The following is a 26,794-nucleotide window of genomic DNA, read 5'->3' as shown; positions in this document are numbered from 1 at the left end:
CCTGGGAGTTTTCCCCGAAATTGTAGGCTACCCAGAAACCGGTTATTTTGGTATTTAAGGAAGGGTCCACTAGTAACCACAAATATCATTCAGTTGCTTTGAAATTTGGTGCAAAGTACAACCTAAGATGGACCTTTAGACGTACCAAATTTGAAGTAGGTAGCTTTAGTAGATTTGCTTTGGGGTGTTGAACAAATTTGGCATTATTAGGGGCTTATTATTATTTTTTTCATGGCCGAATGAGCAAGAGCAAGCCTATATTGATATTCAAATATGCTTGTGAGTGTCTGTCTGTTTTTGTTTTGGTAGAGGTTTTACGGCGCTCGCAACTGCATAAATGTCAAGTATAATACAGACGGTTGAATACTTTCATGAGTAAAAAAATGTATGTGTGAGAAAGGCAGAGAGAACTGATTGTGAGACATGCTCAGCTGATCACTGCGAACAAACGTGCTGAAAGTGCCTTCATAAAAAACGCGATTTCTCAGTGTGTAATGACAGCAGAAAAAAATTCTAGCACCCCTCTAGGCAGAATTGGCCGGGAAAGTAATAAATTGACCTTTCATAAAACTTGAGGCCGTCTTCCGAAACGAAATAGCTAATAAACGGAACAAAACTATAGAACTGAGTTACCTCGGCCGTGGGATTGAACATGGCCCGTGAACTGACAGAGATATCTCGGACTGAGTGAGTTAAAAAACAATGTAGAAAAAAAAAGAAGAAAAAACCCCCACTGATTTTGGTTTAGTTTTAGTAGAGGTTTTACAGCGCTCGCAACTGCATAAGGTCATATGAGCGCTAGAAGATTAGAGGTGTTACAAGAGAGTAACAAAAATAAAAAAGAAGAAGGGAAGAAAAGGACGATATATGCTTCATAGGAAAGAAGAAGCAAACCACACAAAAGCACCCGCCAACCACCCACTACCACTGACTTTGACATTCAAAAGGAAAAACAATCATAACGAAAACAATGACTGTGACATATCCTGAGCAAAATATTTACAATTATTGGCAATCTGCAAGACCATTATCGACTATAACAATCTAAAGATTATAACAATCCGCCTATACATGCTACAATAATGGCCTCGACCATTAATCACAGTTTTGAGCAAATAAAAAAAAATGTCATGAAATGATATCTTAAAAAAACCCACAACTATACTGGATCCTTCTTTATAAAGTAAACCTTAACATCAAAGACAAGTGATTCTATTGGATGTATGCAACAGATGACAATGAAATATCACTTTTATGCCCCAGAAACCTCTTCCTTTTTTTTTGTTGTCATCATCGAGTCCTTCATGACAAATATTTTGCTAAATATTGAAAAGTATGGTATGGATTTGATGCTCAAATCAACTCTGTAAAGTTACATTTATATACGCTGTTGGACCTTTGATTTAATGTCCATCTCCGAAAGGACAAAGCCATGGGGGTGGAGAACTATAGAAAAACTCTTCAAATAGTGATGGTTAAGAAGTCCCATTAAAAATTTAACTCAGGGTTATGCGCATCATAGTCAACCACGGCATCGACTGAGTTAACAGTGCCCCCCTTTTTGTCAGGAACATACTAGGATACACAGATAAAAAGAAGCAGATCTCTTTAAAGTACATTATCAGTCACCGTCTCTTTCTCTTTACCAGACACAAAAGTCAAGGGCAACAACTCACTCTGACATAAGCTCATAAGCAGTGTCCAGCAGTACCATGTAAGCCCCGGTGACGATGGCATCAAAGTAACATGGCACCAGGAAACGTGGCACAAGCTTGAGATTTGCAAAGATGGCCTCAAACCACTTCCCCAGCTGAAAAGAAGAAACAATGTATACGCTTGCTTCAAATATGTAATCTACGAGAGGAGGTCAGATCCAACACTTAGTTTTCTCAGACAAAGAATAAACTGAGCGCCACCTTTCGTCCCTAGGAATCCAAATTGTGCTTAGTAGAGTCAAATTTGATCCTGTATTAAGTGAATTTTCATACGTAAGAAAACAAAGAAGCAGATATCAAGAATTGGCCTTTCCAGACAAATTTCTAAATTAATCCCGACCTTAAATAAAAGAAACTCTGGCAGCTAGCAATTAAGATTACCTTCTTGGACAAAGTTTATGGATACTTGATAGGCAAATCACACTGTCTTCCAGAACAAAGAAAGTCATACAAGCAAAAAAAAAAATCAGGAAAGAATAGAACCCCCCCCCCCCCCCCCCCCCCCCCAGATAACAAGTAAAAGAAGAGGATGATGAGAGGAGGATGAGGAAAAGACTAGAAAGAGGATAAGGAGAAGAAGAAGGAGGAGGAGGAGGAATACAAGGATGAGAAGTATTAGAACAAGGAGGAAGAGGAAGAGAAGGAGAAGGAGTAGAATGGGAAGGAAGAGGAGAAGAAGTAGTAGGGTTGTGAGAAAGAGAAGTAGTAAGACCAGGAGGAGGAAGAAGAGGAGGAAAAGTAGGAGTAGGAGGAAAAGGAGGAGAAAGAATAAGAAGGGGATGAAGAGGAGGAGAAGGAGAAAAAGTAGTAGGACTGGGAGGAAGAGGAGGAGAAGGAGGAGAAGTACTGGGAGGAAAAAAAGAAGGCAGAGAAGGAATAGATAGATAGATGGCATTTGTAAAGAACAAATTCCTGCTCAACAGCAAGCTCTGTGCGCTTTACAATCTATATTATTACCCCAGCAGACAAGTTAGCATTCTGAAACAATCTCAACTTCCTGGGAAGCATACAGTCTAACCACTGGACTACCGATGCCAAAATAGGATGGGGAGAAAGAAGAGAAGGACATAGAGGATGAGGAAGAAGATGAGAGGAGAATAACAAAGATGAAAAAGAGGAGGAAAAGATGTGAACAAAAGGTTGTGTTAGCGCGTCAATCTTACGTCTTCCAGAGTCTTGTGCTTCTTAAGTCTGTTCGCAGTATAGTCGGCTAGCCAGTCCCCATCTCGCAGATTCCCACACAGAGGGTGACCTAAGTCGTTCACTGGCCGAATGGATGCCAGCATCGAAAGGATACCTGCAAGGAGAGAAACAAAGGAAGATGTTTAGTGAGGTGATTTAGTGAGGTGTTTTAGTAACAAATTTTTATGGCACTTGCAACACAATTAGGTCTTCAAAATGCTGGAGAAGGTGTTACGAGAGAGTAACAAACACAAAAAAGGAGGGGAGAAAAGGGCGACAGATGTTTGATAGGACAGAAGGAGCAAACCAAACAAGAGAACCCGCCAACCACCCACAAGCAAAGGAAGATCAAATCAAACCAGTGTAAAAGCCCACACTCTATAGGCTTTTTATCAAATTTATGTTTACAGTGAGTGGGCACTATAACAGCTACATTTTCCCATGAATAGAACGGCTGAAGTTAAAAAGAGGTACCAGGATCACATCACACAAGCCACCTATATTTTTATATAGAGTGCACTTATTCCCCTTTACACATAACTTCAGCAAAGTAGGAAAACTGGCCAGACATAACCAGAATATCCAAAACCGTACTACATTAAAACTGCTTCCCCTTCTTCGTCACTGGGTATCCTTTCCATATCCGAAGTCGGCCTTAGTCTCAAACGCATCATTTCCTGATTTACTATTTTGACTGTATTTATGAATTTAATGTCTGACAAATGATAAAGGAGCCGTAAAATGAACATGGCTTTTATTAGATGTTTTTAGTCCCAGCTTAAACATACAAAGAAGTAAGTATTCTTTTACAATAAGTCTTGAAAGATATTCCAACAGCAAGACATCAAACATTCGAGATCAATTGTGCAACATGGATAAAGGAGAGGTGTGGAACACTTGGATTTCCACAGAAGTGATAAGTCATACAGAAACAGAAGCAATGTGCTGATTGTGTCTCAAGCAATCTGCATAAGCTACAAAAGAAAAACCTAAGTGACGCACATCACCCGCAACAGTGACAACATATGATAAAAACGAATCTAACCTCGGAGTCCGCAGTAAACCATATTGCCCGCGCCGGGAATGCTATAGGCTCCAAACCCATAGCAGTCGTCCCTTTCCTCCTGGTCAATGCGAAACAGACAGCGGTTCAGGTCAGCCAGCGACAAGCGGGACACGATGGCGCGGAAGTTGGAGGTGTCCCACGTGTCATCAAACATGGTGTTCCCGCTGTAGGAGCGCATCATATAGCCAAACTGACCCAGGCCCCGCCGGATGTCCAGGATTGCTCCCTTCGCCTGTTCAGGGAGGACACATCTGGGGAAACCAAAAGGGGGATAGAAAAAGGGAGGGGGGGGGGGGGGGGGCAAATGTCTCACACTGTGGAGTTCAAAGGAACTACTGATTTGAAGTGAGTGGCTGAGTACTTTACTTTAATTCTCTTCCCCTCTGCTCCCTTTACTTACTTTACGTTACTTTATTTTACTTTACTTTACTTCATTTTACTTTACTTACTTTACTTTATTTCACTTAACTTCTCTTCTCTTCACTTCACTTTGCTTTGCTTTGCTTTACTTTGCTCTACTTTAATTCTCTTCACTTTACTTAACTTTTCTGATTCAGTGGCTATTTGAGTTCGAGCCCTTCTGCTTAATTGAGATACGGAGTAAAATAACTTCCCAAAATGGGAATCCAACTCCCATCTTCTCCATTCAATGGCCAAGAGTCTGACCATTAATCACAGATGCTAGTCACAAAAAACAACTTGAGACAAAGGTAAAATTGAGAAAGCAAGAAAGAGCAGACTGCACCAACTGCCAACCAAATATTCAACGTTATAATAATCTAAAGAGGCATGTAAACACACCCATATCAGTCACAGTCACAAGAAAAAAGAGTAACTCCCAACTTCCTTATTTACCCTGCAAACAAGGTCAAATGGTGTTGCTCACTTTTCTAGCATCAAGGATGGCAGATATTTAGAACAAAGCAATAAAAAACCCCAAACAAAATTGACAAAAAAAAAGAGGATGCAACAGTCACACATTTCAACTCACTTCATGTAACATGAACACAACACAAAATAAGTTCTGAAAGCACTTTACAGACTATCCAGTAACCAGCAGCCCACAAAAAAGCCTTAAGAACTCTGCAGGTAAAAGAATTCTTTTTTCTTCTCATTCTGACTATACCTGAAAGCAATGACACTGCCCGGGGTCAGGCTACGGAAGGAGATTTCTGTCTCCCCGTTCTGCAAGATCCGGGTCAGGACCATTTCACTCTCATGGACAGGGAAGTTCTCCCGGAGTTTCAGGTAATATTCTGGTAGTCCATTGATGTAATCCGGATCTTGTTTATAGGTGAACTGAGGTGATTTCCTCACTTTTCCTTCCAAGATCACTTCATTGATAACGCCTGAGGGGGGACAAGAATGTGGGTAGATAAGAAAGTAAGAATCACACAGAACTGATACCCCTGCAAAACCTGTATCAACATGTAAGATGTGAGCCTTCCCGATTTGACATCTGTCTCCAATTGTCAAGTGGTTTGAGAGCTTTGAAAATTCCCTAAACAAACCAAGCTCAAGAATGCCCCTGTTTATGCGGCACTTGCAACACAATTAGGTAATATAAGAGCCAAAGATTAGAGGTGTCACAAGAGAGTAATAAACACAAAAAAAAAGAAAGGAGAGATACTGACAATTGGTGTTTGATAGGAAAGGATGAAGTTGATCCAGAGTCATCTGTGCTATAGTATTAGTATAACATGATTCCAATTGAGCTTTCGGCCCCATAATCCAAATGGCAAAAATACCAAGGATTTGCATTCAAGAGATTGATTGTGCATGTTCTAAACTCCCATTGATAGATAAAATTTCCATCTTTTAAGACGCAGAATATTTTGACCCTGCCAGTCAAATATTACCAGGAATCTGCCAGATACATCCCAGCAGAAAGATGTAGATAATCCAAAATAAGCCTTCCCCCACATGGGAACCAGATTAACATCCTCCTAAGTGCAAAGTGAAAAGCTTGATCATTATACCGTGGCTTATGATAAAGACAGAGTATACACTTAACATTGATAACAAGTACAAGGAGCACACTACAATAGAGCATCCACCAACCATAATGTCTAAAGAAATGACAGATAGAAATACATTAAAAAAGAAGAAAATCAAATTTATAGACCGAAAAGACAGACAGACTGCAGGTAGAAAGACACAGCCCTTCACGACGGATAAACAAAAACATAGGTAGGCAGAGATGATAAACAGAAAGCGACAACTTCAATAAACAGCATGACACGCACCCTGCACTGTGATTGGCCGGATGTGACCCTGGTCATCTGGGTTCCCAGGGTAGGAGAAGGCAGTGCGAGCTACCAGCACCACAGACTCGTGTGTCAAGGGGTTGTGTCGTGTCACTGACACCGTGTCCCCGTCCACTTGGTCCACATACACCTGAAACCAGAACCCCATAAACCACATGACTGGACCGCAATAATCCGTCAAAGACTCTATTCTTCGATGCATTGTTTGCTTTTCTAGATCTCAAGGGTAGTCAACTGCACGTACTTCAACCTGCGGTGCAACTGATTTTTACGAATGTGATCGTTTTTCCTACTGTGTAAGGCCCCTCGCATTCACGTTTAAAGCAGCCACATTCTAATTTTGAAGAACTTTTTTTTTATACTGACTGGAGTATTTTTAGTTCTTGGTAGGAATTAATTCATGATTTTTCCCCCTGTGGCTGCCAAAGCCTACTTTTGTCGAATATAGGATCATCGAGTGATCTTAAATGTGCACAACTTGCACAAGGGACCTCAGAGGTTTTTTGCCCCTTTTCAAGAAAGGTTGATTTTCAATCTTACCTACCCTACAATTAGGAGTAAGGCTGAAAGACTGCAGTGAGAAGAAGCCTGGAGTAGCAGTAGGAAGTGTCAGAAGTAAGGGAGAGAGGAGCAGAGAGGGGACCAGGGGTGGGGAGGAGGGTGAGAGAGCGGAAAGGAAAGCAGATGACAAAACAGGACTAGACAAGAAGAAAGGAGGACAAAGAAAACAATTTTTAAGAAGGAAATGTCTGCCAGGAATCTTTTGACTGCATAAAAAACACTTAAGACAAAGTCATTTCAACAATTGTAGAACAATTTATGAATCTTACATTTTGAACAGTTTCAGTTAAATGTGAAGAGATTGTTTTACAGTCAGACATCCCTATCAACCAAAGAAAAAAATGAGACACTCAATCAAATTAATTTCCCAGGGCAAGAGTTGGGAACTCACATCTTTTGAATGCTAAGCCAGACACAGACACTGACCTGTGAGAAGCCCTGTTTGGCCAGGGTGTAATGTAGACGGTTCAGGCTACGCTTGCCCGCACTGATGCCAAAGTTGGCGTTGATGTACTGACGTTCTGGCATCTCCTTCTCCAGCCATGAAGTATACAGCCTCTTCTCTGTGACCACATTGATCTAGTTAGAGGAGTTCAAACATTTTTATCTCGAGATTGACATGAGCTAAAGGAACATTTTAAAGTTGACTTGAGCTAAAAGATGAATTGCCAAATTTTAAAAGATATTTTTTTTTACCTCAACCTGACAGGAAGAGATGTTGATAATAACAACAGTACAGATTTTATGCAGATTGTGGTTAGTCGAAAGGGAAAGAAATTAAGACAAATCCACTTTTCAAAGGTATCTCAAGAGGCCTGTGAACTGTACCTGAGCACCCACCAGCCAACCTATCATTTTGAGGTGGACACACATTTATTGAATAACTGAGCAAATACACAAAGGATAGTATACTTGTTCACCCTTACAGATCTAGACTACAGCAGAGCTTAGGGTTGGCAATCACTGACAGTTAGTTCTAAGCTTTCTGGCATCAAAATGTATGTAAGTTTATGTAACCCCTTTCAAAAGTCTTGCAACTTGAATTCCATCCACCTCTAGGTAGAGCAGCCAGCACTGCTGGAATCAGGAGGGCGAGCTCTAAAACATATTTAAAACGATTGCTTCTTTACAGTGCCTAGGTCTTTAACTCTTTTCACACCTTGCTTTATCCCGCTGAGTCGGATTTGTTATAGTACTTATAGTCAGTTCATTTTCTTGTGTCTATGCTTACACTGCAATATCTCAATTATCTCTTGACTAAATGCACCACGAATTTGCATATAATATGTTTGAAATGCTTTAGACGTTCAGGAATATTTTTTGTCCTATTAAAATTGAAGCTGTAATTGATATTACCACGTTGATTATGGTATAAAAAAAAAGAGACACTGCTTAAAAACACGCAATTTAGAATGGTTTATACTACAGTGGTCATTGTGCTAAAGAGCAATGATAAGTTCACACTAGTGCTCACATTTTCTTCATGCCACATGCTTTTTCCATACTCTCAAATCCGTCCAAAATGTGGTTAAAAAACTTCAAAGACTAACTGCTTTCACTATTGTGAAATTGAATTTTGAAATCTTGAATCGTTTGATAATCTAAATAGATTTAAGGAATTCACCGCTTTGAATAAACTGTTTAAGGTGCAGACTGAAAGACATGTAAATAAAAAATGTCAGTCAAAATATAAGACTGTGTGCAAAAAAAGGAGGGCAATACAACCGACAAGTTTTATTGTTTAAAACATTTTTTACAAAGAAAATTGCAAGAAACTGCTGCACAAGAAAGTAAACTGACTGTAGACACATGATGCCAGCGCACTAGTGCATAGAAAAAGAAAAGAGTTCGACAATAAACGTCGAAACAGAGTTGGAACTTACATGAATGGGTACCATCTGATCAAAACCACGGTTACTTCCTACAGCACAGTTTGAGATGGTCACCAGGCCGGCCGTGGGCCAAATGTCATAGGCCGACCTCTTCTGGATGGGGCACTCATTGTCATGGGTCTGGTCGTAGAAGAGGGCATGGGCCATGCTGGGCACCAGAGGGCGCACTCGAGGCTGGACGAAAGCACCTACCGGCTGCCCACCAAACCGGTGTACCAGACGACCTTCTTCATTAGAGTTCCATGCCACAAGAGACTCTGAAGGGAAGAACCAGGAAGGTATTTCATGACATCTGCTCAGAGAAAAGACTCATTAACTCGATCCGTACATCGAGTTTTACTATCCTATCCATAACGTGGGAAACTCTGTGCCCCCACTTTCCAAAGAGGAAATTTACTCGTTAATCCGATCCGTACGCTTTGCATAGCAGCCTGTCAAAATGATTTTTTTGCGAAATACTGAAAGTTTCAAAGAGATCTACGTACTAGAAGTATTCTAAAATGTGAAGAATACAACCCCCTGGGGTACAAAATGACCCCAGGCGTATGGATAGGGTTAAATGTGTCACTGCTCTCGGTAAAATTACATCACATAGAGAAATCAAGTTACTGTAAGAAATCCAGAGATTACTCAACAACAAAAAAACTGCAACTTTTTTGTGTGTCATCCTTATCCTAAAAAATCTGTTTACATTGGTTGAACATGTATGACACACCTGTCCTATGAGGGCACTGGTAATAAAACCCCTCAATTGTTTTCTCAAAGATACAACTTTCAATCCCTTTCATTTGCCTCACAAACATTCAAACATTCTAGAATAGGGTAAAACATAAAAAAAAAAATTCAAACTCAAATGTTACATACTTGTTGTAGATAATCTCCTAATACTATATGTCCTAACAGAGAAAATCCTATACCCCCGGGGCGGTGCCACAGACTGAAGTGTCTTTAGGCAATTCCCATAGGGGGGACATTTCTCGATCATGCACAGTAGAATTGTAAATGGGCTGATTCATCAATGTCACGCTCATAACTGTGCCTGATCTATAACAGGGAACTGCTGCTTTTTCTTTCCTAATCCTTACTATTGTCATTTTTCCTCTACTTCTTTTGTATGTTTGTCACACTCTTGTGACCCAATATTTCCGGGATGCCTTGATAGTCGAAGAAGACTTTGTGCTGTTGAAGATAGAGAGGTGAGCAGAGAAAGTCGGATTCCCTGTAAGGATTTCTCTGTTGACATCCACCCCTTGGCGCTCATATGACCTTATGCAGTTGCGAGCCCCGTAAAACCTCTACTAAAACTAAAGAGAAAATCCTAATCAATTAAGACGCCTGTTGCTTTTACCTCGCCTACCAGAACTAACTCAGGCTGGGAGGGATTCATCCAAGTAAAAGATGCTGGCATTTGAACCCCCCCCCCCTGCCATTAAGAAATCCAACTCATAGTCGCGTGTGCAAAACACAGACCCTCGCCAATAAATCCTAGATGGTTGCGGGAAAGCTAAAGCTCAAACAAAAGGAAAGAGAAGTCCTACCTCTGATGAGGGAGTTGATTCCCAGTCGGTTCATGAACAGATTATCGAGGTCCTCACTTCCTGTGAAAAGCTCGGCAATCACATACAAATCTGGTCGTACCTTGCGGGCAATTTCCAGCATGTACTGGGGACACACACAAGCAAAAGTTGCCATCAGGAACAAAAGAAACATGAAAATCAAATGTAAATATCGGGGCTGTCTGAACGGTAAGATCAAAATGGGCCATTGAACGAACAATTTTACATGCATTGGACTGAAACTTCCACATTAAAAAGCAACACCATTCAACTGCTTCTCAACATACCCTTTATGAAGACTGATGCAATTTTTACAGTGACATTATTAGAAAAAAATTCTGATCAAGAGAATGCATCTAGTCACATAGCTCTTAGATATGATCATTGTCTTCTGTGAACCTCTTTCCTGCTAAGCGTTGCTTTACGAGCCCTAAAAGATAAGTCTGATGAAGCAGGCTCCGGAGTATGTGGAGGATGGAATAATTCCTCCAGCTTTGTCTGTGTACATTGAATTGGTATAGCATGGTTGAAAACCCCACTCAACACAGAAAGGTTATTTCAGAAGCACGACCTTCAAACTGAAAGCCAGACCTGCCACTCTATGAAATCTAAAAATCAGGACTTTAGAGTATAAAAAATCAGGATCTGGTGAAAAAAATCGGGATCAACGGCAAATCAGTGATAAGGGGCACTGGGTATGGGGGTGGGGGGGTGGGGAGGGGGTGTCCTGGTTCCCTTTTATGAGGCAAGTACGCAAGACAAAACTTTCGCAGGAATAAGTTCACGTTTGGGCCTCTAAATAGAGAGAAAACTGAAAGACAGCAAATGTACTCGGAGTTGGATAGACTGGGGGAGCGCAGGTTGCAGTCATGCTGAAACTCTTGTAGTCTTGAAAATAGCTGGCACATAACTCTAATCATCCATGCAAAAAGCCTGCGTTTTCATACAGTAACAACGTTTGACTTCCATCCCATAATATACACTCAAGGCACCCCCCACACCCCCCCCCCCCCCACAAAAAAAAGAAAAGATCGCGCCAAGGTTGTTCATTTATTTATTTTTTTCTTATTCCTTTCCTCTCAATTAGTAGCTGTATCATGGCACACACTTTAAGCCCCCCCCAAGTGAAAAAAATACCCCTCGCCCTCCCCCAGTCGTCCACACTGGTTAAGTTCCGAAAAACACCTCAACCGGTGTGAATGAACTTTGTTGACCTCCATAACCAACGGTCCCCGACACACGCACTACTCACACGTACGAGGTCAGCTAGGTCATGTGATGCGAATAAGTGTTAGAAAATTTCACTGACAGGTCTTGATAAAGGAGCCCGACTAACCAGCACTCAGACGAAGCTTGCTTTTAAAGCAACGGCAGAACAACGAATAGATTATTCTTAGGCCCATGTCATAATTGTCAGTAATCAGGACACCATCGGAGAATTCTGGGTTATAAAAGCGAAAGAAGATCTTGAGCGTATCCAAGTCTGAATTCAAAATTAATACTATGTCGATTTTAGTTAAAATAACGTGCGAGTGTCATCTACTAGATTCGGCAGAGATGCTTTAGAAAATAGCGTTCCAAGTTCCTGCCAATAAAAAGTTCAATCTGTGCTTCCAAGCAAAAGAGATTACAGAACTTCTTATGCTTTTTCTAAGAATCAGATGCAACAGACGCAACGACAAAAAAATCAGGATACTGGCGATAGAAATCGGGAAAATCGGGATTTGGGGCAAAAAATCGGGATGTCCCGATTAAATTGGGATGAGTGGCAGGTCTGTGAAAGCCCAACTCTCAAGACAAAGGAAAGCCTTGAAAACCCGAACAACCAATCATAATATTCACCTGAACAAAGAACAAACTGACGGAACTCATAAGAAACAGTTTCCAGATTTAAGCATTAAGTTTTATAAGAACTATAAAACAAACTACCTACAAAATCTAGCCAATGCCCCCTCACAGAACCCAAACTTCTGCTTTACGTACAGGATTGTCAAACCAAACCCTCACCTCGGCCACATGGATGGGTGTGCTGTGGCAGTTGTCCAGCCGTAGACCCTGGAAAATACGGGCCGACACCTTGGTGTACTCCGCCATTAGATCCCAGAGGTATGGGCAGTCATCTCGTGACTCGCCATAGTTTAGTTTGACGCTGTCTCCCCACGCCATCAGCTCTCGGCGTAGGTATACATAGCGACCTGAGAATAAAATGATATATGTACACATAGCCACCCGATTAAGAAATCAATTTAGGTTCACATAATGATTTGGGAATTAAGTGACATATATACCCATAGTGACCTTGGAATAAGTGACATGTACACACTGCAATCTGGGAATTAAGCGATATAGTAAACATAGTGACCTGAGATTAGAACAAAATACAGTCGAACCTGCCCTGACGGCCACCTCTATAAGACGACCACCTGTACAAACGGCCACTTTCCATTTCCCCCCTTGCGTTTTTTCTATATAATTTAACTGTGTAAAACGGGCACCTGTCCAACGCGGCCACCATATTTTAACACACAACCCCTATCACACTAAGCGCAATAACACCTGTCTTAGACGGCCATTTTAGTGACTCCATTACGTTTTGGCATAAATTGTGCACTGGCCCCTGGCAATATGGGCGAACTGTCATTATTCAATCACCTGTCGTTGTTGTTAGGTAGTCCCTCCAGCCGATCTTGTTGGGTAGGCCCCTCCCACTGTTGACCAATAGGTACCAATTTTCAGCTGCTGGTGAGGTAAGCATGTGATCCCTCATAACCCATAAGCCCCGCCCAGAACTCATACACAAATCGTAAGTGAGAGGAGTGGTCACTGTTTACCCAGTCTGTAACAAAGAAACAATGGACGTCAACATGAACGCGTCACTCGTTCTCCGAGTGGTGGCGACCCATGTGTTTGTTTTAACATGATACTCGGTCTTCCTCGTCTGATACATTTCGTTTTTTTGTCACTCTTGCGCAAAATCAGCAACGAAATAAAAATAACAAACAAAATACAAACCAACAACAACAAAAACAAGAAACAATGCGGCAACTTTCGATTGGGACTTCAGATGGGAATGGTTTGTTTTCTTCATCTTGATCAGTCCTGCCTAAGACGGCCACCTGTCTTATACGGCCACTTTTCTCCTTGACAATGGGTGGCTGTCTTACACAGGTTTGACTGTATACCAAGTTGCAAAAGTTCTGTCACACCCATTATATAACGATAATTTTCGGTATAGCGTAAGAATTGTAGTAAAAGTTAAAAGTATGACTAGTGGGATTTATGAGACTTCTTGTGCAAGAGCAGACCAAAGAAATCATAAACCGGAAGAAGTACGTGGACAAAGTGTTGGTATTGATTTCTCTAGGTCTGTGTTGAAGTCAACGCTTCCTACACACAAAATTTGCTTTGAATCACGTAGACGATGTGTAAACACACCTTACACACTATAAAATTTCATACTTTTTAACCGTTGGGTACCTTTTCCTGCTGTTTTCAAAATTTAAAAAATGATAAATTCAGATAATAAAGGGGCTGTATGTATGATACATTCTTTAATTGCGCTTTCTGCTGTTGCAAGACTCGTAAATGTTTACAGAAGTACCATCTAACGCTTGAACAAACGTTTAACACCACTAAAACTGGTCACGACAAGCCGAGACGTAGCCAACCAAGGGCGACAACTCGACATCAGAATTGGTTTATTGTCAACACCCATATTGAAAACCCATTCCAACTTAGTGCAGAGACTGCCAGTCACTTCGGGCAGTCTTGAAAAATCATTATTAGACATTCATAAGATCTTCGATTACGTGATTATCGCCCTTTATATGGAGCCATTCTAACACTGTTTCACAGAAGAAATCGCAAAATGTTGGCACAACAACATTGTCGATGAAACTAAAGACGTTGGTTAAGTGTTCTTTTCAGCAATGGTTAAGGTTTTTAATTCGTCGCATTGATGGAAGAGAAAAAGTGTTCAAGAAAGAAGAGAATAGAAATTTCACAAATCCGATGTCCCCCAAAAGGGCCGAAGGTGGCTGAAATGTGATGGTAGGGGGTGGAATCTCTACTTCTTATCGTATACATTTAGTTACTTTTCTAAGCAACCTCAAATAATGACATTATTGTGACGAAATTCTTCGCCACGGTGACTACGCTAAATGGCACGGATGATGGAATCTGGTAACAAGACAACACCCGACCACAAATGGCTACTATCAATGAAAACTTCTTCCAAACACATCAAATCGTCATTCTGGACTGGTCTGCAAGATCCACAAGCCTTAACCCAACAGAACATCTGTAAGATGACCTTGGCTGGAGGATTAGAAACAGGCCGCACTCCGTACAAACTTGTAAGGAACTGAAGGCTGCACTACACAAGGAATGGCAGGAGATTCTTCAGACAGCTATAAGGACTTCAATTCAGTCAATGAACAGATGTTTTGTATCAGTAACTCAAGCTGGAAGAGGCCACACCCCATACTGAGCAAACTTCGATTTGGATTTTGCAAGAGTCAGTGTGAATAAAATTATCTTCCTTGAATAAGGAAAGACAGTTGTCCATTCTTTTTATGTCATGTTGGCAGAAAATGAATAAAGATCTCGTGCACAAAATGTCTCTTGGCTATGTTGAGTAGTAAATGAGTTATTGTACTTTTAAGGTGGGTGTGACAGAACTTTTGCAACTCGGTATATAAGCAAATACCAACGAAAGGTGTAAAAATGCAGATAAGCTGGTAAAGCAATATGTACACACAGTTATCCAGAGAGAGATAGATGGGTCAGCATATGAAACAATAACAGAAGAGAAACAGAAGGAGCAGGAGGGGGAGAAGAAGGAGAAGGAAGAGGATTTCTTTATTTGTTTTGACACAACCATGGTCATTTAGCGCTGGGGAAAAGTAAGACAGACAGACAGAAACATCAGAGGGAAAGCAAAAAAGTAGGACCTACCAGTGGTGCCCTCCAACCACCTGCGAAGGAAGAGGAGGAAAACGAAGAAAAGACACATAGAAAGCACCAAAGAGTACAAACAACAAAGCCGTCCTACCGGGCGCTGCGAAGTTCCTCAGCGGGTCATCTCCCATAACCCATCCATTGACGGCCATTATGTGCTCTCCATCTTCAAAGGACATCAACTCCTCTTTCTCCACGCTGCCTTCATGACTCTTCGGGATAACAAAGTAGCTGGAAAAGAATTGCAAGTCCAGTGTGTCCTTTACAAATGATAAAAATTAGTACCTGATACTATGAACAGCTGAGAAGTTTGATTTTGAGAAATACTTAACATTCCTTAAAGTAAAACTAATATATATGAACAATAAAAGAAATAAAGCCACAACAAATAATGTCTGCTCTGTGTAAGATTCCATGACATGTCACTTTTCAAAATGGTGTATGGCGGAGCCTTACGCTAAGAAGTCAATAAACACTACTTACTGTACATCATACCTTTGCCACAATAACCACTATCATCATCCTCATCATAACAGTAAGGAATAAAAAGGGTTGAGACTTGTAGAATTTCCTGAAAATGTTTATAAAAGTACAACGTTTCGCCTGATCAAGGGCTTCATCAGGAACAATAATGTTAGATCTAAAGACTACAATAGCTATAGTAACCAAAGTGCGTGCATCTACGTCACAATCCTCATCATAACAGTGATGTGCAAAATCCACTGAAAGTTAAAAACCCCTTCCTTGAGTATATTTCTCCATCATTATTAAAGTTGAAACCCAAAACAAACGCAGTTATCATATTTCAGATGTGTTTGGGTTTAAAAATGACACACTGCTATTATTAAAGTTTAATCCAAACCTTGACGTCCATTTCCTCACAACAGAGCTTTTACTATAAAAGTAAACTTTAATAAGCTCCCATTCTTAATATTTCCCAAATACAATATCACCAAAAGATCTTGGGACAAAAAAAAGGGACCCATTTCGAAAGACATTTTAACTCAATGAGTCACAAAGACCACGATTCACAATTCCCACAACACAAAGCAGTGAAATCACGTCCTCACCCAAACATGAGAGGCTCGTCTGGGATGACCTGTGGAATCTTGGGGCCCTCGGGGGTGATAAACCTCCAGCGAGCATTTGCCACAAAGTTGGAAATGGCGGCATCAATGTGGCCTTGGATCTCATGCTCCTTGGCTGCGTTCAAGGTGACCAGTTCCGCCGTCAGAGCCTCACAGCACTTGTTGATGCGGTCAGTGCGAGAAAATGAGCCTGGCCTGTAACACATTCATTAAAAAGAATGCACTGCTATTCAAATTCTAAAACAACTAAAAACCTATCAATCGCTATCACACTATCGTCATCTGACGGAGGCTGAAGACATTTATTTCTCTTTGGAGACCAATAATCAGATGCATCTCACTACCATCCCAAACTTCCACAGTCTTGAATGCTAATCAGTCAGGAACACTAAAATTTGAAAACAACTTTACAAAAACACTATGTTCAACTGATACGCACATGGATGACAAGTCCCAAACACTCACAAAAATCAATGAATAAAACAACTACTGAAAAGTAATTCAATTTTTTTACACAATCTAGTGTTACATCCATGAGAAAATTAATAATCAAATTGAGTTGTAAAAAAACTCCAAACATACAACTATCCATTGTTGACACAAACAAGAACCTTATTTTACTTGACAAGATAATTTTTTAATTCTTTATAATTCACATAAAAATAGCAATGATAGATGATCTCAAGTGCTCTAACACAATCAAGTCTCAAACCTTTCCTCATCTGTGAATATATAAAGCATAGCTCATCTTCAGCTTTCTGCGTGCATACCTGTACACTATAAACATTAACACCGAGAAAAATATCAAACAATAAATAAAAGTAAATTTCATTGGCTCAACATGCAATCTGTCAACTTAAAAAATACAAATGTGTCTATTTTGTGGTCTCCTGTCAAACGAACCATAACCATCTTCCATTCAGAAGAAGGAAACATTCTGACAAAGAAAAAAGCTTTAACTGAACTCCAAACAGTAATAATCAGTATATAATATGTCAATTTTGAAAGTGGAATCCATGCAACTACTTTACAATGACAGCTCTAAAAATGCTAATGAGAACACAAGAATATGGACAAAATTATCAGTTAGTTAAAACGCTTTTTCACCTTTGTAAATTTAAAGTTGTTGTGGGAGCAGATTGCATGCCAAACCAATGAGCAATCAGATTACTACATTTACATCAGTGTGCAACTATTCAAGCGGAGAATTGAGGGTGTGAGTCTACAATGGTGTGAGAAACATGTAGGAAGAATTCACAAATGGACTGGGACGATGGACATGGGTGTGTAAAGTACAGTGGTGCGGAGGGTACTGGTGATAGGTCTGTTTTCCTCGGACAAAATGGTTCTTAAGTTGGGACATGAGAGAGAGAGAGAGAGGAGGGGGGGGGGAGAGAGAGAGAGAGAGAGAGAGAGAGAGAGAGAGAGAGAGAGAGAGAGAGAGAGAGAAAGAGAGAGAGAGAGAGAGAGAGAGAGAGAGAGAGAGAGAGAGAGAGAGAGAAGAGATAAATAAATAGACAGACAAACAGACAGAAACAAGGAGAAAAAGAGACGGAGAGAAAGAGAGAAATCTTGCCTGAGAGCATACACAAAAGCATATAATATGTGCGAGACTAATGAGAGAGAGAAAAGAGAAGTAAACAGATCAGTGTGCATATATATATGGACAAAGTAACTGTTGGACTTGTAGAGAGGAAACAGTGATGTTGAGAGTATGAGCAGCCCTCACTACAAGTAGGTGTTCAGCCCTTCACATTTCAGAAGCACCTACTGGAGCACATGATTCGTGTAAAACAACCAGACTACTCCATCGCTCACAACAAAAAGCTGAACTATCTCCCTCTAACAGCAATGAATGGCCACACCCAGGCTTGAGAGCAATTTGTTTTCAATTATACTACTGTATACATCGCACATAAAGAGATATTTTGACTTGAATCGTTTCATCATTTTATTCTACAAACATCAAAACAGCCAGGTGCTGTGTAAACAATCCAAACAGAGACCTGCGGTTTAGATCGAACAGTCACAGACTTGTAAACTATCTGTTCAGTTGGCACCAAGTCTTTCCAGTTGGTCAACTGATGCATTCTCTGTGATGATGTCAGTGGAGAATTCCCTGCTTCGTGTCAATTAATTAGTAAAAAAAAAAAGTTCTTATGACTCTGATCACACAATTGAGATAATCTTAGAGGCAGGCTGCTTTATACCCGCCAGTTGAACACCAAACCTAGCACAATGAAATACATTCGAACAGAAAAACGATGCCAAAAAACATGTCTTTCTCACGTGGGAAAGGGAACGTAGAGCACATTATACACCAAGGCATTTACTGCAGACGACTGATGAGAAAGCATGTATGGCAGTTCCACTGGAATCTAAGATGTGCGGTTAGCTCAGTCGGTATCAAGCTGGTCTACCATTACAACGACAAGGACAATACTGGTACAAATGTCCAAAGAGGTATTTGTCACATTCAGTCATCTATTGAAGTTTCCAAGACTCTCTGCTCACTTGGCTCGACCTTATCAATCTAGGCACTAAATTCTGACTTTAATTTCAGACACTACAGAAGTATTAGAAAAAGCAGTACATCGTCATGGTGATACACCAGTTCTATGAGAAAAGAAAGCCTTAAAAATTACCAACCCTGAGAGCAAACAATTAACTTAGGTGGACATGAATGAAGGAAAATACACATTACTAACACCAAATAAACTTGTAAAAGAGAGACCATGAAAGAGAAACAAGACTGGAAAAAATTATTGTAACCAGTCAATTACCTCAAACAAAAACAAACATAAGGATACAATAATAACCGATTTGAACACAAGGGGGCACGACATAACTATTCAGCTGAAAGAAAGGGAAACATTCGCTGCAAGTAAAGAATATGCCCATTCCTGAGAATCCTTTTGTTTTTCTGTACAAAGAAGATGATATGGGAGGCGCAAAAGGAAAATCAGTATGAGATCTGGGAACTAAGACGGGGTCGAATATGGTGGAAAAAAAAAAGATTTTAGATGAAAAAATAAATTCTATGCATTGTGAAAAACTTCAACCTTACTTATATGTTCCGAAAAAAAAATACCTGAAAAACAATTTGAAATGTGTCTTTGGATCAACAGGTTGACTTCTTAAATGTTTATATATCAGCTTCTAATCACTGTATTTCAAATCAGTAAGTGCCTATTTACTCAGAAAACAATGCACCCTCTGAAAATGCGATTAGTCCATAAAGCTATTTTTGCAATGTGCTTCTGATTTTCCCATGGCGCCTCACATATGAGAATTACCAATGAAGACACATGAAAGAGAAATAAATCCAAACTACATCTGGTGTTATTTGCACATCAGCAAAGGCTGCATCATTGTTATCATCATCATTATCATCCTCCTAATTATTGGAGAAACGAAGCTGAACAGTTGTTCCAAGCAATGGTAAAATAATTAAAAAACACTCACAAACGAAAACATAATTTTCAGCATCATTATCTCCATCACCACCATCATCATAATGACAATGTTGTTCTCTGTAACAGTCTTTGAAATCCTAAATACTGTCACTGTCAATTCAATCTTTACTTTGTATTTTCTAAGCAGCCCTTAATTTTTAAAAAAAGTAGGAGTAACAACTATACTTTGTTAAATTCACAGAGAACAAATCCACTTACTTCACAGAGCACAAAAAAATAACAAAACAAGAAAGACTACATTTAATTCATAGCCCCCCACCCCCCAACAAAATAATTTTTTTAAAAGAACAAAAATTACACTCAATTCATAACTCATGGGGTATGAAAAACTCAAAACAGCAAATCATTTTCCATGGGTTTTAAACAAGTTGCAAAAAAAATTACAAAATTTTTTAAAAATAAGGCTCTGAAGTTCACAATAACAACACTGAACAGTGTAACAATAGCAGCTGTGAACTAGACCAGCAAACACAATGCAACAAGCAGAAGGCCGTAAGCAGTAATGAAATAAAACTGGTGGAAACTACTACAGGCGATGATGCCTAAATACATCAAGAGGCTTTACCCTGCATCTCCGAACACTCTGAAAGGTTCACAGAAAAATTATTCTTCTCTTTGCAGATCATGAGGATAAACTGATATTTAAAAAAATACTTCTGGCCATTGTTGGGCAGAACTGAGTTTGGGCACTTATCGTTTCATTCACATGGGGGAAGGGGAGGGGGGAAATGCAAACACAAATATTATACACTTTGATTGTCAGAATGACTGTGCCACTGGAGGAAAAAAAAGGAGACAACATGAGGGCAGAACACAAATATAAAAAAACTTCTCTGACTTCTAGCCTTGGGATTTTGTTCAAACTTAACACTTAACACTTGCTATACTCAAACTAGTCAATTTGAAAAATGAGCACTTTGATGAATCAGTTGAGTAAAGAAAAAGAAAGGAAGTCAAAGAAGGAATAGATAATTCAACAAGGAAAATATAAGACATAACCATCAGAGCTCAGATGTTAAAAAAAGTACTACCCTAGTTATTTAGCAAGTTTTGACCTCCTGCAGCTGTGCACTGGTTCTATGTATTGTAATTCCACACGGAATGGTGAAGGACATCTATTGTTTAACCAGAACTTATACATAATGACAGATATCGAAGAGATGCTAAATAAAATTGATTTAGCATGATTAATAATAAAGCTGTGTTTACTGTCACTGTTGAGTGAGAGGGAGCAACTCTATCATAACCATGATAAATTAAATAATATAAGTACTGCCCGGTATTCCAGTGAGCACTTGAAAAATGTGTCAGCTTATTCCAGTAACACAGGTGCTAGGTAGTCACTGTTTAGTAAATGGTTCGGACACAGGGTACTTCCTGTCATTAGACAGACTTATCACGACTGCTATGACTGACAGTTGCGACCAAAAGTAGTTAAACGACAAAAATAACCCCCCTCCCCCAAGTATTTTGAGCAGCGAAATAAAAATTATGTTTTCTGGTAAGTCTTTTTGTTAAGCAGAAATTGGCACTGACAACAGCCCAGCTTTGTGGTCTGGTGTTCCAGAATTTTTATCTCAGAAGCAAAACAAAGTTCTGTCATCAGGATCACTGGCGCGGGCAGAGACAACGATAATAACAACATGAACAGCCACTCACCAGCTAGAGGCCATATTTGTCTAGATGAAATGCCACAACACACAGACACATTAGTCACACTGAAAAACCACATCTATCAATGGTCAAACAAACTGTTCAGTTTCGACTTACTGGTCAGTGTTGAACAGCTTAAGGGCCACTTTCATGTCAATCGTGGATCTAAACCGACGGAACTGCGGATCTTGCTTGATGCTCAAACGGGTTTCATCACTCAAGAGACCCCCATTCACATTACCTGTGGAAGAAAATGTTACAAGCAATTATCCTCCTAATTTGAAATTCTGTAAGAGACAATAACAGTCCATTACAGAGACTTATTTTACCTGGCGTGCAGCTGGAGTTACAATCAAAATCCAAGAGACAACTTTGGCATAAGATAGCGTTACCAGTCATTAATCAAATTTTGGGTCATGTTTTAGGAAGTGTTATTCATAAATAAAAGCTGAAGATTGTATATACAATTCGTTAAGCTAAAAAAATGGCAACTAAATATCTAAAACAAAATCTTCCCCTGAAACCTGACAGAAATGGAAGGCATATTTTGCAATAAATAAAAAAAGTAAATTAGAATGTCTTCATGCTAGAGAGCATGACAAATACCACATTTCACAAGGAAGAAAAAAATGGAACTAAAAAGATGCAGAAAAAGAAGAAGAAGGAAAAACATACCCTCAAGTGTCCACCAACCATTCAGGCAAGGCACACACACGAATCAATGAAATAACAGAGAAAAGGATCATGCCTAGAGCCCAGATATAAACAGAAATCTCTGCTCACTTTCCACAGCTTTCCTAAACTCCTTCAGGATGCCGTCCACTCCGACACAGAAGTACTCATGTAGTCGGTACTTGGAAAACACCTTGCTGTGCAATACACGGTGGATGTTCTGAAAGGAAAAACATTTTTAAAAGGTGAAGGCAGTGCAGTATTTCGTAAGCTTATGTATAGTTGAGGGAAGGCAAGCCTTCATCCCATTTAACAACAGCAAAGATGTCACAAGTGCTGTTACGCCAAGAGTAAGGTACAGCCCCCAACCTTTTGCACACAAATTCCCATTTTTCTTTCTGCATTTTCAATTTCATTTGAGATAGTTAAACATTCACCTCACTGTTCTATCTACAGGTAAAAGGGATAGTCTGTTCTGAACTTTCGTCGCGGTCATCAACTTGTCAGGGTAAATCCATGATTAGCGGAATACAGTATTTCATTAGACAGACAGAAATACTTGAAGAAAAATACTTCCCCCACACAGAAATTGGACTTTCTTTTTCTGTTCTTTTTTTTAAGCAAGAATTTTATGGCACTTGTTACACAATTAGGTCATATAAGGGCTGAAGATTAGAGATGTACAAGAGAGTTATAAACACAAAAAGGAGGAGAGAAAAAGGCGATAGATTTTCTATAATAAAGGAGTAAACCCAACTAGAGCACCCACCAACCGCCCCCTATGTCTTCTGTGAGTTAGTCAAAAGAACCTAACTTTCAAACAACAGGCGCCAGTACCCAGAGAGACAGAGGAAAAATAAACACCGTAACTCCAACCATGGGCCTGACCAGCTGGGAGTACTATGTACCCTTCCCTCCTAGTGGGTTGCAATTCATAATCCATGACCTTATTGACACAAGTCAGTATCCTTTCTTCATACTTGCTACGCCTTATTCTAGAAAAACAACCACTCCAAAGACCTGATCTTGAAAAAGAAAAAAAAAAATATGAGCCCCAAAACCCCACACAGAGAGGCTAATCTTTTGAAATGTGTTTAGCATGTTGTAGCCAGTCTCTTCCGCTACCTCAATCAGCACACGTATGGAAAATAAAAATTATTACATGATACCTTCAATAACAAAATTATTTTTTTAACCCGCACTTGTTTTTATACTTTGTGTTTTAGCACCAATAACCACTGTATGCTTCCCAGGAAGTTAAGATTGTTTCAGAACGCTATCAGGTCTGCTGGGGTAATTATATAGATTGTAAAGTGTGTAGAGCTTGCTCTTGAATGGGACTTTGCACTTTACAAATGTTATTTATTATTATCACACTCATACAAATTATATCAAGCATGAAATGAGAGCACCTACACTGAGATGTTCCTCAGAGTTGACACACTTTGGGATGCCCTCAGACTGCCAGCGTCCCTCGCCCACCTCCAGGCTAAAGTGCTCAAAGATGCGGTCCACAATGTAGGCGGGCCGGAGGTGAGGGGAGTTGACCATGTTGTAGGTACACTCTGGGTGCTTCCACACCCAGGGGCTGTCTTTGGCCGTGTGGTTGTACACCAGGTCTGACAGGCTCATCACCTGAAACATTTTATAGCTACGGTTTTACAATCTTTCCAAAACAGGTAAAAGAACACGAGCCACCATATTTGACAACGCCTAAAACAAAGCCTTAAAAAGAACACTGAAAAACAATAGGTTTTCACACCAAGTACAACAGACTCATCATCAGACAAAAAACAGATTGACTTTTGCCAGCTGTTCACCTGAACAAAAAAACCCTCCTTAATAGATAACAATTTTTAAAATTCAGTATTAATAAGTTTTACAGCACTAGCAATACAAAAAGGCCATATAAGCGTGAAGATACGAGTTGTCATTAGAAAATAACGTACAAGGAAAAGAAGGAGGAGAGACAAGGACACAAGATGTCTGAAAGGAAAGAAAGAGCATACCACGCCATAGTGCCTGCCAGCCACCCACTCACAATCTACAGGAACAGTTTTCCAAACTATTCAACACATTATAACTTTTTACATCAGGTTGGGCACACTCATTGTCTGACAACAATTTATAGTTATTTTCGGAGATAGAGTTTTATGCTCTCCTGATTTCACTTTTAATACGAATTCCCTGGCTGTCTTTTCATCAGATTTGACATTAAAATGCATTGAAATTTGAGACTACGCATGAGCCCACATTAGTTGCATTCTACATGCCAACTACTCCCTTCAACCCTCCTCCCAAATGATCTAAATTGTGTCGATGCTGGCATTAAAACGACTACATTTTTCTCATCACAACAGTCTTGTTGCAGCAAGAAAAAGCGTGTGGGTGACAGGTACCCCCATGGAAGCGTTGAGGAATTCCATCAGTTTCTCCACATCGTCGAGTGTGTACTTCTTGTCCCCCGGAGAGTAGACTGGGCTCAGATGTAGCTGGTCGCGGATGGAGTAGGCCGAGTTAGAGATGCCCAGCTCTTGTACTGGTGTGAAGTGAATCATGTTGTAGCCAGTCTCAGCCGCTACCTGCATCAGCACACATGTGGAAAAAGAAAAGTATTACACAATATCTTCAACAAAAACAACACAGACTCTCATTATCTTTTTGTGTGGAGACTTTCATCATTATCAAGTGCCAGATCTGCAACAGACATCAGCAATCATGGTTCACTATTCATTTCTTTGCTTGGATGCTCTTTAAAAAAACTATATTATCCTGTCTTTTCCCATCACCCATCTATTGAGGCTTCCCAAGTAAGTCGCTTTGGATCCACCTCTACTGTTCAGTTTGCCTTCAATATTACCAGTGAGCTAGATGCTCAAGGCACCTATTTCCATTCAAGCGTCCCACATAAATGTTTTTAATTAGTTTACCTTTTTGGACTTTGTCCAAGGAAAATGATAAAGTAGCAAACTTTAAGATTACTGTAACAAATGCTATGAGATCTGTAATTGATGTTACTTTCAATATGAGCAACACATGGTGCACTACAGACTTGGACTTGCATTAACATTTCTTTATACAAAAAGACAGAGGCCACAGGATAATGGAAAATGGCAATCAAAGTTGCTGACAATGACTTCAGAGTGAGTAACCACTGCAAGCGAGAAACTTTAACCATTGCTCAAAAAGAGACCACATCATACTGACCAGCTAATATCCTTAAGACTGCAAGAGATGTAATACTATAAAAAGTATCTGATTTATTTCAAAATGTATGCATTTTTGTGTATTTCACTCATTTCTTTTGCAGCAAATTATCAAAGGGAATGAAATAAAGCCCTGTTTCAGACATAGTCGAATAAAAAAAACAAAACACTAAGACAACAGTCTTTCAGTGCATAGTCATGTCAGAGGAGAAGTAGATACATAGCAAGTTGCTGATGGACTCTACAGGTAGCTCCTATTTTTATCTCCTTATATTATTTCCGTCTATCTTGGACTTTTTCCTTGCACGAAGTCACCATTATTGACTCAAATTCAAGTAGGAAAAAAAAAGAAATATAGCAGTGAGGACACCTGCAGTCTCCCCAGCCACTCATCGAAGGGTCCCAGGAGTTTGGTGATGACAGTCTGGCACACAATCTCATCCAGGATGACCTCCTCCTTGTTCGGCCCCAATTGCAACGTCGGGTCCACCAAGAAAAAACCACCGCCATTCCTATTGGCTGCCTTGTCGCTGTAGACACAACGGTTAAAATCAATTTTCTTCTGATCAGTAAGGTCACGAATGGCCCATCACGACTAAAAAAAATTGTTTCCTTGGCAAACTTAAAAGACACTTCTATAAGCTATCTAAAAAATAACTCTACATGGCACCTAATATAAATTTTTTAAAGTAAGACCTGAAAAAACCCCCGGTTCAACACATATTAGATTTTGATTCTCTGAGGCCATTGGTCACGTCAAAAACTGAATTTAAGGTAACCAAAATTTTTATCAAATGAATCATTGCCCCCTCCACTCCACACTTTCTTAAAATACGGACCTTGATCAAAGCTATTACTTACATGACGAAACTTGAAACCTGTTGCAAACAGACTTTGTGCGGTAAAGAATGGCCACTTGACACTTTTTAGGTTAATTTTAATAAGAACTTTACGGCACTGGCAACACACATAGAGGTCATATAAGCGCCGAAGACTAGAGGTGTTACTATATAGTAAAATACAAAGAAAAAGGAAGAGAGAGAGGGACAAAAGGCGTTTAATCACCAACTACACTAAACCAGGAAGTAGTAGTATTGTGAAAAAGAACACACACAAACACAAACTTACTAACAAACACACACACACACATATATATATATTATATACACATCCTCAAAACAAGCAACCACTACCATCAGCCTACCTTTTGTCAATCGTGAAGAAGAAATTGAACGACCCGGCCAGCAGCATACGGATCTCGGCAGTGTGGTCCGTGCGGTCAGCCTGACTGCCCGTGCTAGACTGCCACTTCACCTCGTAGAATGTGTGCCTCTCAAACGGCGTGGAGGGGTCCGGGGGGTGGTTGCTGAACAGCCGGACCGGGGCCGCGATCAAGCTGGGACCCAGCACAAACCGGAGGACCCATCCTGGAAGACAATGATGATAAAAATAATGATACTTATAATGATACTAATAATGATATAATAGTTGTAATAATAAT

General features: G+C 39.9%; 1 protein-coding gene across 1 annotated transcript in view; it reads right to left on the bottom strand.

Annotated features, from left to right (window-relative positions):
• The window catches only part of LOC101864242 (glycogen debranching enzyme), a gene marked incomplete in the record, with an annotated part of 59,312 nt that overhangs the window by 15,020 nt on the left and 17,498 nt on the right, over positions 1-26,794 (bottom strand). The window contains 18 exon segments of the mRNA XM_035971360.1: positions 1,677-1,810; positions 2,879-3,012; positions 3,943-4,214; positions 5,090-5,312; positions 6,210-6,360; positions 7,218-7,370; positions 8,675-8,940; positions 10,222-10,345; positions 12,247-12,434; positions 15,293-15,429; positions 16,269-16,481; positions 20,328-20,345; positions 21,533-21,656; positions 22,199-22,307; positions 23,504-23,722; positions 24,487-24,669; positions 25,664-25,823; positions 26,498-26,720. Of these exon segments, the coding sequence (XP_035827253.1) occupies positions 1,677-1,810; positions 2,879-3,012; positions 3,943-4,214; positions 5,090-5,312; positions 6,210-6,360; positions 7,218-7,370; positions 8,675-8,940; positions 10,222-10,345; positions 12,247-12,434; positions 15,293-15,429; positions 16,269-16,481; positions 20,328-20,345; positions 21,533-21,656; positions 22,199-22,307; positions 23,504-23,722; positions 24,487-24,669; positions 25,664-25,823; positions 26,498-26,720 (3,031 nt within the window).

The sequence above is a fragment of the Aplysia californica genome, unplaced genomic scaffold (genome assembly GCF_000002075.1).
Source record: "Aplysia californica isolate F4 #8 unplaced genomic scaffold, AplCal3.0 scaffold00423, whole genome shotgun sequence".
Lineage (NCBI taxonomy): Eukaryota > Metazoa > Mollusca > Gastropoda > Aplysiida > Aplysiidae > Aplysia > Aplysia californica.
Note: the sequence above shows the minus strand (reverse complement) of the source record. Positions and strands in the feature narration are given on the sequence as shown.